Below are 18,123 nucleotides of genomic sequence, written 5' to 3'. Positions count from 1 at the left end.
CAGGTGCTATTTATGATTTGCCTTATTTTCTCTAAACTCACTGTGGAGCCCTAAGCCCTAAATTAGAAACTATAGAAAGTGTTTTAAAGGATACTGCATAATTTTAAAGGAGCTATTCTGATCAAGAGGAAGAGCAGGAAAGAAATAAGCTGAGACCATTTGAGAAAAGAAGACAACGTGCAATCCGGTGTGAATTTTCCTAGCATTGAAAATGTTCTCCTGAATGCTTGGAGCAGAATAAAGGAAAATATAACTTCACCAAGAGGCAAGGAAACAAACAAAATCTTTGCATCCTATCAAATGTGTGACAAAGATGCTGCAGTATGCAAACTGAATGAAACGTGGTCTGGCTCTTGAGGGTGGAGGTGAATGAGACTACAGATATGTTTTGGTTTTCCAGCACAGTAACTTAAAATAATGAACATTGGAATATTTGAAGATTTTGGGAAGGCCATGCCACAGGCCTCACTGCTCTATGTTCTCTTACATGGAGCTTCTTCTTATTTTTGTGACCCCTCTAAGCCACTTGAGGTTGGGGGTCCTCTTAGAGGTTACTACAGAATGTGACAGGGTAGAATGTTAGCGCTGGTAGGTCCAGTGCAACTGCCCCAATTAAGGCTGATACAACAGATACCAAGAGGTAACAGGATGTGTTAACGACTCCCAGTAAGTAAATCAATAGAAACCCCGATGGTGAAATTTGGGCTGCCCAGGTACCCAATAACCTTTTATTATTTGGTATATCTACAAGATTTTAGTTGTACATTTTAATCTTATGTTAAAACTGGTCTAGAAAAAACAATTATGGTCCAGTTATCAACAATTCATTAATTGGCTTCATTAAGGGTCCTTGTTGCTGGAGAATACCAGAAATACCCAGTTTTATAACTTTTTGATTGATATATACCACAATATCCAAATACACACACACACACACACACACACACACACACGCACGCACGTGCATACACACAGGCTTTTAATTTACCTTCATCAAGAATTCACAAAGAATCTTTAAGGATTCTGGAATTTTAAGATAGCATTCAGCGCACCATTCCTTCAAAAACAAGCAACTCTCTGAAAATACATTTCTATCTTAATATTAGCTCTAGCATTAATTTAGATTGAAGGATAAGATAATATACACGTACTCAATAATTACAGAGTTTTCATGGCTTATAAAACCAAGAGTCTTGAGAAATGTACTTAATCTTCGTAATCTTTCTTTCTAGATGAGGATTCTTATCACAAATCAGTGTATTTGGCACCTATTTGGTATGCTGGAAAGCTTATCAATTTAGTATATTCTAGGAACTGAAAAATCAGAAGACAAATACTGCATGATCTCATTTATATGTGAAATCCAAAGAAGTCAAACTCATAGCAGTAGATAATAGAATGGTGATTACCAATGGATGGCTGGCAAAAGGGGAGATGTTGATCAGTTTTAGCTAGATGGCAGGAATAAGCTTTAGGGATCTATTACACAGAATGGTGACTATAATTAATAATAACGCATAATATGTAAATATATACAATTATTGCCAATTAAAAATAAAATAAAAATAAAAAAACAGAAAATTCATAATCTCAGCAAGTAATATTGAACAAACGTAAAATTAACTTTTTAAAATTGTAATTACTATATTGCTTTTGCAGACACTTTTAAGTTGACGGTTCATTATACATTTTTATATCATATTTGAGTCATATTTAAAGGGAAAAGCACTGATGAAGTTAATTTTCAAGAATATGGTCAAAAAAAGAGAAGAGTAACTCTTGAAATTACTGTAAAGAATAAACACAGTGAATTACCTCATATTCCTGGGAAAACTTCAAGTTGTCATTTGCTTTCAATCTTTCAATGTGGTCTGCAAGTTCCAAGATGGGTATTGGAGGATGGCTAGCCATACCTATTGAAAAAAGGAAAGAAGAAACACATTTGAAAACAAATGAAAATGATGCTAACTATTCCAAAATATAGAGAATACTATAGTTAGAAATGGCCTGAAAATATGTGAGTAGTAAAGATGTTTTAGGTGAGGAAGCAGGCAAATAGTTTGGTTACTCAAAGCAGGACATGCTCTGGGAAGATGAATTTTGTAGCCAAATGAGAAGTCACCAAGCATAATCTCCAAACTAACACTCCTAGTGTAAAAGAAAGCGTTATTGTGCTATGAATCAATGAGGTTAGCTAGTGGAGAAAACTGACAGTCAGGCTTGATGTCAACTTCTGCTTTGAGTAATGACTTTTATGCCATTTCAAACTCCTTCTCCTGCACTGTGTGAAATGGAAATTGTGTGGAATTAAATGGTGTAAAGTGAAATAAGAAAACAGACACTGAGAAAGGCCTAAAAGGGAAAGAGTAGTAGCTTGATAGTAAACATAAAATGACTTATGCATAATCAAGGAAAACTAACTTGAAGAATGAAGGTTACCAGGGTAACCGGAATCATCTGAACCTGCAAAGGAAATGATGGTGTAAATAAAATAAAATAGAACAAATTCTTCAAAAAAAAAAAATGAAATGGAAAGCCTGATATATTTTTTAAAAGGACTAATTAAAATGCTGCAAGTTTTTACAGAATTCACTATACATTGTGGCTAGTACAATGTGACTACTACATTAAGATCGCTAATATTTCACAAACCTGTAGGTGACTGACATTCACATGCAAACATAGACACAAAGAATGACATGCACCACGACTCATTGACGATAATCACTGACGGCACAATCAGACACCAAACTGAGCTTCAAAAATGTTTCCACTAGTAGCAGATTGTAGAGGCTGGGGTTGCAGCCTTCTCCTGGACATTTATAAATGGCCACACTAACAACTCTGTGATATTTTGCCCCAGGTCCCCATTATTCAACCCCCAGCAAACCTACAATCTACTTCAGGTGTAAACATCTTTGTCCACTAATGAGAAATGGATTCAGGGAAGTGAGCAAATGGTGAAAAGACAGGAGGGAAAGAGGGTGAAGAAAGAAGGAAAGCAGAGAAGGGGTGACACATTCTAGTTCATTCAGCCAGCGGAAGATAGAGTAATTTCATAGATTCCATGAAAAATAATCCACTATTAATTTTGGTGACTCCTGTGTCTTTCTGATGTTTTCTCACTTTTCATATGATTTGTCTTTTATTTCTTTCCTATTAATTTTACAGAAGTATCATGAAAGAGCATTGCTGACTCTTATCTTACAGATATAAATTCCAGCTGGCTAGAAAAACCTGAACTAGCATGTCCCCAGGGAAGCCACTGAAGCAGGACAAGAATGAGGGAGGAGCTCAAACTGGAAGCCATGTGTTGACATTCTGCTGTCACTGTGGCTCTTTGGAGGAAGGCTACAGAATGATGGCCATTGAGTCAACATGACATGTGACTACTTTAAGAGCATTTTAGGAATTATACCATTGTTAAAAGTCACCCAGTAAGTTCCTTTAGCTCAAATGCCAAATTATTAATGGTTCTGGTAAGTTAAGTAAAAAGCTACCCTGCTTTTTGAAGACAACCACTTTAGCAAGTGTTGTGAATTGTGGTGGTTTAGTTTTTATGGCTATGAAGGTCTGCTTCCAGTCAGCTAAAATTTTAGTGGAGAGCCAATAAAACTGAATTGCTTGCAAGTAGAAATTCTTTGTCGGTGATATAATAATGCCTTTGGAACAAAATTTTGGAACCCTTTCTGAAACTTTTCTGTATTAATGATAGAACTGAAATAATTTACATTCTATGGAGGAAGTGTGAGGGTGACAGTGATCTGATAATTACGCGATCTTATCCAGATGAGGCACCCCCAACGAAAAGAATGGAAATGCAAAGGCACAGGTGACTTCACGCTTATCTGGAAATGGAAATGGACTGATGTGGACATCATTACAGTGCTTTCACAGAGAAAATAATAGAGACAAAGATGTTTAGACCTTTTCGAGCGAATCGTGGGAGAGAGTTATTATCATATATGGACTGAGTGGTGGTTTGGCTAGAGAGGGAGGACACAGAGCCAATCAGGGAGGCGTAGGGGACTGAATTACTGCTCAAAGCTGCAAAAAGTAAAGCCAGTTGGAGATGGGAAAAGTATTAGTATAACAGCAGTAGAAGACCATAATAATAACCAAAGATGTGATCAACATATTTACTTGTGGCATGCACTGGCACATGGTCTGGAAGTATTATATTGGAAGCTTATTAAAGAAAAATTCAAGCAGACCTACATTGATTCATTATATTCCACATCAGAATATATATACATATATGTATCACATGCAAGATATCATAGCATTAAAGAATCGCTACATAAAACTTATCATTGGATACCATATTGCACTCAATTTCTAAGACAAGTAAAAATGGCAGATGGATGTTTCACAGAAAAGGGAGGAGAATCTGTGTGAATCCAATGGTACGGGAGAAAGAACCCTGGCTTAGAATACTGGACATGGGTTCTACTTCTGGTTTTGGCATCTACTAATAGGGACAAATCACCTTTTGTGAAGCGCCTTGATTTCTTTAACTGTTAAAATAAGAGTATAGAACTAGATAAATTCAAGAGCCATTCTCTTCTTCATAACTTTCATTCTTCCCACATATAGACAGAACTTCTGAACAGAGAAGGGTCTATTGGTGCATATGTAAGGGTTCTAAAAGTTATTGTACCTTTTCTTTGAAGGGGGAGAGTACTTACTTTTTACAAAATGGAAAACTAGTATGCAGTTGAATTATTTTTTGAACTATTTAAGTTTGTTGCTATTTTCTTTCATTAGCCAAAATGTATACACAGTCTATTATGATGTTATATCATATATCAGAAAAGACCGAATGTCGGCATAAAAATAATCATCAAGAGTAAAACTCCTCTAAGTTGAAACTGTTTAGCTCCTATCAGAAAACAATGACCAAGGATCTACTTCAAAATATTGTTACACAATTCTGCAGAAACATCTCCACTGCCCAATATTGAAACAAAAGTTATATGATATAAACAAATATGTTAGATTTTGAATGAAAAGGTAGACACTAAGAAAACTATGAAGTTGACCTCACTGTGGTATCTTTTCAATGTTTTGTCTGGCAACCTGACCACTGCTCAGTCTATAAACCAAAGTCTTTACTACATCAGAGTTTACACATTTAAATTACTTGATGCGCTTTAATTTTTTTTTTTTTTTTGCAGGCTGTACACCAGACCAATTAATTCAGGTCTCTGGATGTGGGAGCTATATATTGATATTTTTAAAGTTGCTCAGCACTGGCTCTTAGTCCTACAGGATTCATGATGGGGGGCCTATAACTCCATTTATTCCTTTTTTTCCCATTTAGAAATCATATCAGGATTTATGAGAATGAGATGAGCTTTCTCTTGGTGATATTCTTGAATCCTCTCTAACACCCCATTAGCAAGCTTTAGTACTCAGCTATTATTGGCAGCAAAGAACTTGAAGCACAGCTAACAAACAGGGAGGGCTTGCCAGTGTCATGACCTCATCAGTTCGAAGCTACAAATGTACAATAGAAATGTATTTTTTTTTTTTTTTGAGATGTAGTCTCACTCTGTTGCCCAGGCTGGAGTGCAGTGGTGCTATCTCGGCTCACTGTAAGCTCTACCTCCCGGGTTCAAGTGGTTCCCCTGCCTCAGCCTCCTGAGTAGCGGGATTACAGGGACGCGCCACCACACCCGGCTAATTTTTATATTTTTAGTAGAGATGGGGTTTCACCATGTTGGTCAGGCTGGTCTCAAACTCCTGACCTCATGATCCGCCTGCCTCGGGCTCCCAAAGTGCTGGGATTACAGGCGTGGGCCGCTGCGCCCGACCCATAAATGCATTTTAAAGGCACGCATCAAATCTTTTAAGACTTTTTATTTTGAAGCTATGATCTCCACAATGTAGAGTCAACATGAAAAATGACAGATGCGGTCACTGAAATCTGCCTTAGGTTGGAGGAAAAAACAGGATGGCTCCCTTTAATAGGGTACATATTGGTGAGACTGATGTCACGGTGACTTCCTTATAAGAAGTAAACTTTAAAATCATGGCATTTTAACCTGATAGGCACCTTAAAGATGACTTAGTCCAGCACTTTCACTTTATACAAGAGGACTCAAATCCAGAAAAGTTAGATGACTTCTCTACATAAGCCCAGACAGTAAATAACAACATCTCAACATGCAGCTTCGGCATCTTTCTACTGTACTATTCCGAGAACGGCATTTGCGATCTTCTAAATAAAGTGGGGGGCAAAGTCTCCACAGATGGAATGGGCTAGGCTGGTAAGATAAATGACTGAAGATGGCTAAGTATCATATAGTCAACATTTTCACACACAGAAAATACACTCATTCCCATTTCCTCACAATGAGCAGGTTTCCAGGGCTGGCTTTTGTTTCTCTACTTTGAACAGAGACTCCAGAAAGAACAGTAATTCTTTACTATGTGAAAAACAGCCATAAGCGTGACATAAATGGCAACTAACGCTCAGTCTCAATGTCACTCATCTTTAGGGCTAGTGTACACGTTGGGGGGCTTCTGAAAAGGGTGAAATTATTCAGCTCCAGGACTTGCTCTGCCAAGTGGGAATGCAAGGCCAATCGGTTCAGACTGTTCAGGTTTTCAATAGCCACTCAAAATCCAGAGTATCGTGTGGCATTTCCTCAGTTTTCAATGTTGACTCAAAATTTTGTTGAAACTCAGTCCATGTCAAACGATAAGCTCTTTTGCAGACCACATACGGCTAACTAGATTATGGCCTTTGTTTCAAAAGAACAAAACCTTCTTTAATCTGTGTGTATGTGAATTAGAATCAAGGAGTGCTGGGAGTGACAGACTGCATGCTTGTATCCACAAGGCAATGGACTAGATACTGCTTTGGGCTGGGGATATAAAGAAGTATGCTTCTTGCATGGTTCATCCCCTATGGGTTCATCTACCTCCCCCTCTCTAACCTGATCCCCCATTATCTCTACCAATTAGAAAAATGAAGCCCAGAGGAGTTAAAGAACTCGATCAAGGTCATCATTATCAGCAGAACTGTAGCTACATGAGGAATCTGATCCCACACCCTGTCCACTCTCATTTAGCACATTTCACATGACGCCATGCTGTCTTTCCAACCGTTTAACACCCCTGGACAAGTGGTGACATGTACATAAAGCTGGGTCTTTAAGATTGTTTGGGCTCTCTATGCAGCAAGACAGAGATCATAAACCATCCTCAGTTTGCGAAAAAGTGTCAATACAAGGACTTCACCTAGGTCATCTGTTTCAGTGGTGGGGAAGAGGAAAAGGGGATGCAAAAACACGTCTGTATTTTCCAGTTATTTCTTGCCAAAATATCCTAAGTTTCCAAGAAAACATGAACTAAAGGTATTAATTGAAAATGTTAAAAACTGGAATGCTATTTGGCAGAATATTTTTTAGAAGCTAATTTATGGTATTTTTGCTTTTCAAAAGTCCTGCTCTGTTTTACTAAGTCAGTAAGGCTACTGAATGCTTCAAATGATTTTATTATCCATAGAAAAATATTTATCAAACACTTGCTCTATTTTCATATTTTTAAACCTTGCATTAAATGCCAATAGGCACTATATAACTATTCTGCTACGTAGAGTTTTTGAAGTCATTAATAACCGTGGTACATCTTTCAGATGATTTTTTTCTGTCACTATATACGTGTGTTTGTAATGACTCAGTAACATTCTCTTCATGATTTTCCTTACTGATAAATTGTGATAAAGACTGGAGAACAGTTTGTGCTTATGGACCAAAGAGAAGCTAATTTTTTCATCAAATCAATTACCACAGTCTTAACAAAAGTAGACTTCTATGAGTTAACAGCCAGAAAGAGAAAATTCATTCATTAAATATTTGTCATATTTTTGACATAATTTATGCACTATTTAGAATTCCCTGAACGAAATACAAATACTCTGCTATATTTATTATTTGCATCACAAACTAATGATAAATTAAAGATAAAGAGAACATTGATTTGTAAGCTTTCTGATACAACCATAATGACAATTAGATTTAATTTGTGACTGGGGATCATCATTAAATGAAAGAGTCACCAAAAGTGCTTTTCTAGGTAAGCAATGAATGGCATAATTAAAATTCAAATTTTTTACTTGATTCCAGGAGTTTCTGTCCAGCCTGGGCAACAGAGGAAGACCCCGTTTCGGCAATAAAAAATTTTTTAAATGAACCGGGCATTGTGGCACATGCCTGTGGTCCCAGCTACTTGGGAGGTTGAGGTGGGTGGATTACTTAAGCATGGAATGTTGAGGCTACAATAAGCTATGATTGTGCCACTGCACTCAAGCCTGGACAACAGAGCAAGATCCTGCCTCAAAACATTTAAAAAAAATTTTGTAAAATTCAATTCTAATGTAGACTTTCTCAAAATACAGAATTTGAACAAGCTATTTATCAGAAATTTCAGAAAATAAAACAGAAAGAACACATCCGGTATTCTTAATTTAGGTCATATGCCTAAATTCCTTACTGTATAAAATAAAATATGAATGTATGAAGAAAGTATATATAAAAATGGATCTTGTTAGCATTCATCCAATTAATAGTATTAATAGATCAGAAGAGACAGCGCAAGAGCTTTTTAAAGCTTATTCAGTTGCTGTGCAGACATTTCTGCTGCTGATACCACTATTTCTGACCCGTTAACTTTTTATGAGTTTGTTTTTGTTTTCACAGCCCATCAATCACCTACCACCTATGTATGCTTTAGGGAAAAAAATATTAAGGTCATCCACTGAATGAAAATGAGGTCTTTATGTTGTAACATCTGATAATCGAGTTTTAAATCTCTTTTCCTAAAAGGTGCAAGCATAAACACTATAGTTTTGGTTTTGTTTGCAGGTATTTTTGGACCAGGGAGGAGGTATGAACAGGGACAGCAGACACTTTAATATTGAATATGCAGGCAGAGGGGAAGGTAATGACTGGTGCACCACCAATGCTACCAGTAGCATCTTCTCTTACAACTTTCTTTGTACTGAAAAGAAAGTGAATTTCTCTAAGATCCTCAACCTCTAAATTTTCTGTGCTGGGAAAAAGAAGAAAAATGAACACATATTAGTAATTTGTTTGGTTTTCTTATATATCACCATCTTTTAATAATATTATGTTTATTGTCATCATTTTGCCCAATTCTAAAGGCCATGGGCCAGAGGGTGTCAAACCTTCAGTAAAGGATTTTTACGGTATTTTGAAAAGTCTGTAATTGGGTCTCTCTATCAAAATGGTAAATGTGCCTATCCTAGGACCCTGCTATCATATTTCCAGGTGTCTGACATGCAGAAATAGCAATGATGGTGTCAAAATATATGGGCTCAATAATGCTCATTACAGTGGTATCTGTAATAGCAAAACATGAGTAATAACTTAGCCTCCATTAATAGGGAATGAGTTAATACATTTTGATATCTACAGAACTGACTACCATCATTGTCATTATCTGTTAAAAAGAAGATAAGACATAATACACTCACTTGAAAAAAGTCCATTTTTATATAGTTAAATGTCACAACAGCAAATTGTGTGTGTATACATATATGACATACACACACACACACACACACAGCCCTACCTACTTTATATTATATCATTTAAATAACTACATACACAAATTAATTCTGGAAAGATATACATGAAACTGTATATGGCAGATATTTCTGGAGACTAAATTGGAGTAATGACACAAAATATTTTAATTTTAATTTTAAATATGTCAAATAAAAAAAGAAAAAAAGTGATGGAATGAAGAGTAATTTTTCTTCTCTAAAAGTGCTTTTGTTGGCCCGTTTCCCACCATATAATTATAAAAATTTTCAAACGTACAAAAAATTAAAGAGTAACATAATGAACACCTAAATGGTCACAATCTATATGCAATAATTGTTAACAAGCTTATTTTCTATTTTCCAAAATTTCCCCAATAAACATGTTGCTTTTGAAATTAAAAAGATGTTCTGGGAGGGAGAGACTAAAGTAATTTGGAAATTGTTTATAAAACAACGAAAGAGAAAACTTTCCTTGCAAATGGGGCTAACACAGTTCATCTTTGTTTAACAAGCAACATATCTATTCACCCATCCTAGTGCGTACCCAGTTACTGCTGTCTACAGAGATGTATAGAGCTTAATGGACATTTCCTTTAAATGCATCTTTTATAAGTGAATATTTTCTTCCCTTCTTCCATAGACCTTAAAGACTTGTAAAACTTGATCGGCAGTTAATAATTCCAGTAAACTCCTCTACTACATCACCTCTCTCTTTTACTTATTTTGCCCAACTTATTCCACTATCTGTTAGAATTAATAAGTCAAACCTTAGCTAAATGATACCTTCCTATATACTTAAGTCCCCATTTTAATTTGGTAGTTATTGGTGATACAACTGATGTTACTTAAATTGCCTTTTTCACACTAATTCTGGCTGACCTTGTACACTAATAATGATTTATTGTTTAAATCATTATTCTCTTAAATGATTAGGTAGCTCATGTTGTCTCAAATATAACTTGGCTATACACTGCCATCTGAACCACAATAAGACAGACACTTACAATCAATCATGCAAAATACTTACAAGCTGAGGTGCCTGCTTTCAATTGTGAAAGCATGAGCTTCCCCGACCTGAACAGGTGTTTACATACAGTGTTTCACAGACTGACAGGATTTTTTTTTTCATTTTAAAGTATACTTTAATAATGAAAGTGTACAAGCACAAAAAATGATAAATGTTCCCGTATATTTGTCCAGACTTACCATGTGAACCCATCACTTAAGTAATAGATTAGTCCTAACACTACGCAGCATCCTGGGATCCTATCAGACTGTTTATCCTGAATCTAGTCCTATTCCTAGAAAAACTACCATTTAGAGGGAGAAAAAAAATTTATTCAACAATTCCATATTGTCTCTGATGCAGCAATCGGTTAAGTCACAATTACATTATGCTCAATAAGAGAAAAATAAAATAGTTTTTCAGAAGAGGCTGGGTTGGTGATTCTTTTTTCACTCATCTTAATGCTAAAAAGACCAAGAACTTTGTTGCCAATAACGGACTAGTGGGCTTCAGCCCTGAAGTACCTCTAGCTGCCAGCACCATCAGTGACTTCAGAATGAGAAGATACAGCAACTCCTTAAGGTGCTCTGTACAGATTCAAGTCCAAGCTACTTCTTTGGAAGGCTCTCAGCAGTGTCAGAGAGTGACTTGATTCTTGTCTAAAAGTCTGAAAATGTGCTAAAGCAATGTTCCTCTCCACACTCTCCAACCTCACAAGGATGGTTATACTGACAAAAAAGCAGGTTTCTCTGTCTTTTCTTTGTGCCTTAGCTGAGCAACGGTGGACGGAAATCTAACTTTTTCTGACCCAACTATGTTTCTGGTACTGCAATTGAGGGTACAGTTCTTTGACGTACTTAGATTGTTGGAATGCTATATTTATATGAAATTGGGAATATCGGGCAGAATTAAGGAAAAAAGATCTGACTTCTTAAATCTCAATTCTCCAAAAGAATAAATAACTTAGAATGTAAATCAATCTTTCATTCACAAGATGACTTTTTTGAGAAAGTAGAATTTATAGAATCACTGAACTAAGCAATGTGCTTTCTTTACCTTCGGAAAGGCCTACTGAATTTCAAATCGTAATGTTTGTTTGCTATTTTATCATTCATAACAGACCCATCAGAAGCAGAAATCAATTTGCCTTTGGGAACAAATTCTGTACTAGGTACTGGTTATATAAATCACAGGCACCTTATTTCATTGAAAGACATTTTTTGAACCGAAGGTGTGGATTACTAATTCTCTACTTATGTATATTATTAATAAATATTCTCAAGTGTTATAATGTTTGGGGATAAGCAATTATACATTCATAGTAGATATATTAAAAAGCCACATTTCAGATAGTGAAATGTAAATAATTTAAAAACCTAAAAATTAGCGTCATAGCACCTGTCGTGCAACACCTAATAAAGGATTATTTTATTTCATTATCCAAGAAAACCCTTGATTCTTCGTGAAAAAGAGGAGAAGAACAAGCACAAGAGGGTTACTGGGTTAACAACCCCACATTCTGCTCTCATCCTATTGGCAAGTAATTATGGTAATTAACAGCCACTGGCTAAAATCTATGCAGGCTGAAGCAAATGGTCACATCTCTATGAATTTCATATTAACAGCGGAGTCTATTTCCTTTGTAAAATGGTAAAAATGTTCCAGACAGCAGGCCACAACATAGAGCTTGGATGGCAAATAAACAATTTCAGCAAATCAAGCTTAAGTGAATTGCTTCCCTGAGCTAAAGGGCATAATGTACTGCTTCCTGAGTGAACAGATGTGCTAGGATCTTAGGACAATTTCTCCTTTTCTAGTCTCCTCCTCTACTACAGCTCCTCTCTTATCTCATTTTGTCTACTTTATTCCCTTATTCATTTGAGGTGATAAGTCTAACTTTAGTTAAATGACACCTTCCTTCATACTCAGGTCCCCATTTTAATTTTGTAAAGTCATTGGTGATACAAGAGATGTTACAATTGTAACATTCATTCTTCTTTCTGGTATCTTACCTAAAATTTAACAGATTCTCTCTATAAATGGATATAATATTCCCAAATACATTGGGAAAATTAAATTGCTAATAGAATTCTTGAGTTTGGCCATATTTGCAAAATTACATCTGAAAGTGAGAAGTACTTGCAGACAGAAGTCTCCTGGTTGAAGACATTCCTATTCTCTTACCTGCAGTCACCAGCACCTTTTAATCATTCTCTCTACACAGTTCCCATTCTTGCTTTGTGTTTATTCCCGGAAATATTTTCTGTTGGTGCGAGAAGAGGTGAGGTGTAGCAGCACTCTCATTGGCTCCCTTCTTTTGGGGGTACCTTTGCCTTTCTGCTCAACCTTATACTGTGTTTCTGCCTCCGGTGGAAGACCAAGGTTGGTTCCAGCACAAATGACATTTATGTGAAAAAGAGAGGAAGGAGGGGCAGTGGAGAGATAGCAGCAAGGTACTGAGAAATCTGATCCGTTTTTCTATTTCCACAACATGTTGCTCTTTTACAGGGTGATGAGGTAAGAAATGCAAGGAATCATGTAGCAGATCATTTCTTCAGCTTTTGGGTCCTCTATACATTGAGTCTGCTAAATTGAAAGGAATATAAATTCCTGGGTCCATTATTAAGAAGTCGCCTGTAGGCCAGGAGTGGTGGCTAATGCCTGTAATCCCAGCACTTTGGGAGGCTGAGGCAGGTGAGTTGCTGGAGCCCAGGAGTTGGACCCCAGCTTGTGCAACACGGCCAAACTCCACCTCCACAAAAATAAAAAAAAAATTGTCTGGATGTGGTGGTGGGCCCCAGTAGTCCCAGCTACCTGGGAAGCTGAGGTAGGGGGATCACCTGATCCCGGGAGGTTGACGCTGCAGTGAGCCGTCATTGTGCTACTGCACTCCAGCCTGGACAATCGAGTGAGACCCTGTCTCAAAAAATCCATCAACCAAACAAACAACCAAAAACAAAAAGAAGTTGCCTGTAGGCTGAAGTAGTTAGTATCCACTTATTTCAAAAAGTGCTGAACCAACGAAATTTACTACACTAACTTAATTCATATCAAGTTGCCTTAATAAAGTACTGAGTAGGTGACTCAACAAGATGCATCCAGAGGGCTACGACCTATCCTGGAAGATGACACAAGTTTGTTCAATCATCATGTACACGTTCCCGGTGCATGATGAAATAATTTTTTTTTTTAAAGTCTAACCTCATATGAGTTAGAATTTTTTTTAAATACCGACATTATGATGATTGTACAGCCACACTGAAAATGCTAAACATTTCTTTCAATTGAAGAGTTACTAGTTACTATGGTACATCTACATGTAAAAGACAAAATATGCTGAACATAATAAACCATGTTCAAAATAATTCACTGTAAAATGTGTACTGTAATATATCTGCAGTGTATCATACTGTGAATCAGAACATCCATATGGCACAAAGAAACTTGTCTACAATTTGTGGGACAACACTGCAACCACATTTTAATCCCAAAGACTTCTTAGATTAGCTTTTCACTTTGTTCATCATCACAACATATTAAGATAGGGTCACTCGGTTTTATATTTTCAGCTACCTCTGCCATTCATAATTTGCCATTCATTTGGTATAAACATGCTTTAGTTGAAAAAGTCAAATAGATCTAGGCATGAATAAACAATATTGTACAGAAGGCCCCTCGGTAGGAATAGTAGTGTTCCTCTGTTGAAGCACTTAATGTTCTTTATTTTAAGAAACAAGTATATTTTTTGTTATCCTCAGTCACTTTATGTTTCTCTCTAGTAAGAAGCCTGAAGTGATCAGTGAAATTTAGTATAGGTAATATTTAAAAATATTTACCTCATTTTCCTCCCTCCCTCCCTCCCTCCCTTTCTTCCTTCCTCTTTCAGAGTACCATAAACACAAACAAAAAGGAAAATATAGAACAAATCTATGCTTTCCCATGGGATGAATGATGTGTACAGTCATCCATTTACTCATTCATTCACTTGATGAGAAACTGAATTCTTTCCAGACTGGTGTCATTGGAAATAATAAAAACAATAATCAAAGCCCATAAAAATGGTAGATATTATTATAAAGACTATAGTTCTTCCAAAATTTGAAGGAGACCCATATTTCTTTTCCTTCCCTACCCCATTTCAGGTTTGCAGAAAGAACTTAATTTCCTTTCAGACTTTTGCTTGGGCAAGTCTCCATAATAGTAAAATAAAACAGCAGGATGAACAAAACGGTTCAAAATAAAGTGATACCTTCAACTCTTAATATCAATTGAGCTGTACAACTTCTGGGAAAGACTGTGTGTGGATTAGATGTGTGACGCTTCTTACCCGGTGTTTGAAAGTTAAGGCGCCTCAGTTCTACAGGGTCTGTTGGGTGGTGTGAAGGGATCTCCTTATTGTTCGGTATGCTGCTTTTTCTAGAGTCGGACTCTGCCCTCTTCCTATAGGGGGAAAATAGAAATTTAAGAAGAAAAGAAAAATCAATTGAAACGATAGAAAAGCAGAGAACTGCACCTGCACTCCCCCCACCTCCCAAGTTTTCAGTTTTACAACTTTTCAACCCAGCTGACTTGTGACCCAGTTCGGGTTGCTTTTCCCCCCTGGCCTAATCGTTCTCTCAGGTCTAAAATTTTTGTTTAAGTGAATGATCTCGAAGTCCTCCTCCAACTGCAGGATTAAATAATTCAGCAAACTCTGCCTTTTGGTTTCAAGGGGATCTTGGTGAGATACGCATGGAACCTTATTGAGCAATTCTCTCTTATCTACTAGTTCTATTTGTGAGGAACAGGATAGGATACCCCTAAGTTGCCAATACTAAGACTGTTGTTACCATAGAGAAACTACCTGACCTTAAGCTGAACAGCTAAATCTGTCCCCCTTAGCCCTAAGTATACATAAGTGGTGACTACAGAGAGTAGATGCCTTAGATTTACCCATAAGGCAGGTAAATACAAGCGCATTTTTAAGATGCCAAGTTATCCTAATGCCTAGGATAATCGGGACCAGGTAAAACAAAACTCCCCTTTCTCTTTCAAATGTGAAGGAAAAAAACAGTGTTAGCTCTTAACAGTGTTAAGCTAACTGTGATTAATATTTTCTTAATGAAAGGTTCACAGAAAGATCAGAGAAAAAGTAATTTCACCTGGTGGGTAGATCAGCGCTCCTGATAATCATTCAAGGTGCCATTGACAGTGCCTTGTTATAAATGTGATTCTTCACACAATACATTTTAACTTTGTTTTAAAAGCTATCTACTAGCTTTATTAGATATCCCCATTTAAGCTCTCATTATGTAATTTTAACAAATTTCTAAGCAAGAAATGTCAGATCTGTATATAAGATTTCTTTATCCAATAAAAAATTAATCACAGAGTCTTAACTATCTTCTTCCAGCTTGAATTAGATTAAAAACCCAATGAATCAATAGAAGCCATTTTCAAACAGTGCTTTTTTTCCCAAATACTAACGCCTGCAATCTCTACACTGGAGTCACAATCCTAGTATCTCACCCCTGCTCAAAGCAAAGGCGTTTTTATTGGGGGTGGGGGAAAGGTGCTGCACAGTGTTTAGGAACTTTCCTTTTCTCTTTTCGATGTGACTGTGGTACAGCTCATTAGTGTTGCTGTGGCAATGGGCTCTCATTCAATGCCACCCAGGTCGTTCTATGGTTAGCCAGAGGGCTCCTGTTAAATAGCCTTTCTTCCCATTTCTGCTCATCTGTATAAAATAAAACTAACCAGGGGGTGAAGAGAAGATTGATACAAAGGGTACGTGCACATGATTTGCTCAAGTGCAACGCCTTTGGCGAAACATCCTTAATGGAATACATTTTCATGGCTAAGTCCTATTAGACATGTTGCTTTCTCGGTACCTTAGATTAATCTGTCTGAGGATTTCTTCTTGCTACCTAAAGGTGTCAGATACAGCCTTGGGACAAAATGTGCTGCCAACCCATTCCACCAATCAGAGGTGAGCAGTATTCTGCGACCTGCCAAGGTACTGGCAGCTCCAGTTCTATGGAGTAGAAAGGAAGAAGAAAAGAAAAAGAAGAGACAAAGGGCTGGTGAAAAAGATATGAGGACGAAGAAAAAGACAGGCTCATAAGACCATGCGAAAGGAGGACATGATGGCCAGTTTCCGAGGAGGCAATGTCACTGCGTCTGTGCTATGGATCTTCGCCTCACCACACTAAGAGATTCCTTTTACCACTGAAGATGCAAAATCGAAATGGGTTAATGAAACGTCACTGGGTGCAGCCAGCCAGTCAATTCCACATGAAACATATGGTTGGTCTTCTCACTTCAAATAATACCAATGGCCCTTCTCATGCTTTGATCATTTTGCTTAAGTTGGCAAGGATGCATTTCTTTACTAATGTGTCAGGCCCAACGACTAAAATTTAGATTTTTCTCCCTTCCCAACGTGGCTCTGTCATTCTTGCAAGATTATGGAAACCAGAATTAGAAATATCTATCTGGGCAAGAAAACTACTTTACTCTTACAGGTATTGTAGGGTAACCTCCTTATCTTCTTTTTCCCCGTGGCTGGGGTGAGTGACACTGAGCTGGAGGGTAGAAAAGAAAACTCTCTAAAGTAATTTAGCCCATTTCTCTGGTGCAAGGAAAGTTAGGAATTACATCTTGTTGCAAAGATGTGAGTCTCAGAAAACTCAAGACGTGGGACTAAAATTACAATTCACAATTTGAATGAACAGGGAGGGATGTAGTGACATTTAATAACTAACTTCTCTTTCACTGTTTATTCAAATGAAATTATTTCCAAAACCTCAGACTCCTGAAATCCTAGTCAAATAGAAAACCAGCTGCTTAAATGTATTTTGCTTAGTTTTCTTTCGATGATCACAACATGGATAATTCTGGCTGTCCACATTCTTATCACATTATTTTTAAACACTTATTATGTGATGTGCTAGAATGATTGTTTTCTAACACAGAAACCATTTCTAGGAAAGATGTGGAAGATGAAGAGTTTGCTCATCATTGGTAATAATACTAGAGTTTTAAAACGTTGTCATAAAATATTAAAAGACATATAATGGTCTAAATTAGGCCCAACATGAATGTAAGTAGTAACCTTTTTCCTGATAAATTTCAGAGGTCTCATCATTCTCATTTTCAATTTGAAACATGGAAAGAATAATGAATAGAAACAGATTTTAAATTTTGCCTTGCTCTATTTTTTTTCTATTAAGATTATAAAATGTTAGTGCGAGTTTATTTCTTGCAGTGAGAACTATCTACTATGTGGAGGAGTTATGTAGGTGAAAAGGAAATGGAAGACCACTTGACATTTTGGATCTGTCAGAAACTGCTAATACTACAAAAGCATGTGTTTGTTTGGGATGTGGGTAATACACAATACAAACGCTACTCTGGTCTACGGGGTATTTTGCTTTCACCAGGCTCTCATCTAGGGGGGAAGAAAAAAACAAAGAGAAGTTGAGTGAAAGATCAATTTATGGTCTTGAAACAAAGATATACAGACATGTGAGAAGAGGCTTTTGAAAGAAACATATACTTA

General features: G+C 36.8%; 1 protein-coding gene across 38 annotated transcripts in view; it reads right to left on the bottom strand.

Moving 5' to 3' along the window:
* Window positions 1-18,123, bottom strand: part of PTPRD (protein tyrosine phosphatase receptor type D) — a 2,309,829-nt gene that overhangs the window by 117,791 nt on the left and 2,173,915 nt on the right. For 23 of the 38 annotated variants that reach the window (XM_054658683.2, XM_054658684.2, XM_054658676.2 and 20 more), the window contains 3 exons: window positions 14,911-15,023; window positions 2,422-2,463; window positions 1,816-1,913 (listed from right to left, as the gene is read on the bottom strand). In XM_054658683.2, the coding sequence (XP_054514658.1) occupies window positions 1,816-1,913; window positions 2,422-2,463; window positions 14,911-15,023 (253 nt within the window). The remainder of the gene's footprint in view (window positions 1-1,815; window positions 1,914-2,421; window positions 2,464-14,910; window positions 15,024-18,123) is intronic. The other 15 variants (XM_054658687.2, XM_054658688.2, XM_054658693.2 and 12 more) reach the window with 1 other exon arrangement.

Source organism: Pan troglodytes, chromosome 11, assembly GCF_028858775.2.
Source record: "Pan troglodytes isolate AG18354 chromosome 11, NHGRI_mPanTro3-v2.0_pri, whole genome shotgun sequence".
NCBI classification, from domain to species: domain Eukaryota; kingdom Metazoa; phylum Chordata; class Mammalia; order Primates; family Hominidae; genus Pan; species Pan troglodytes.
Note: the sequence above shows the minus strand (reverse complement) of the source record. Positions and strands in the feature narration are given on the sequence as shown.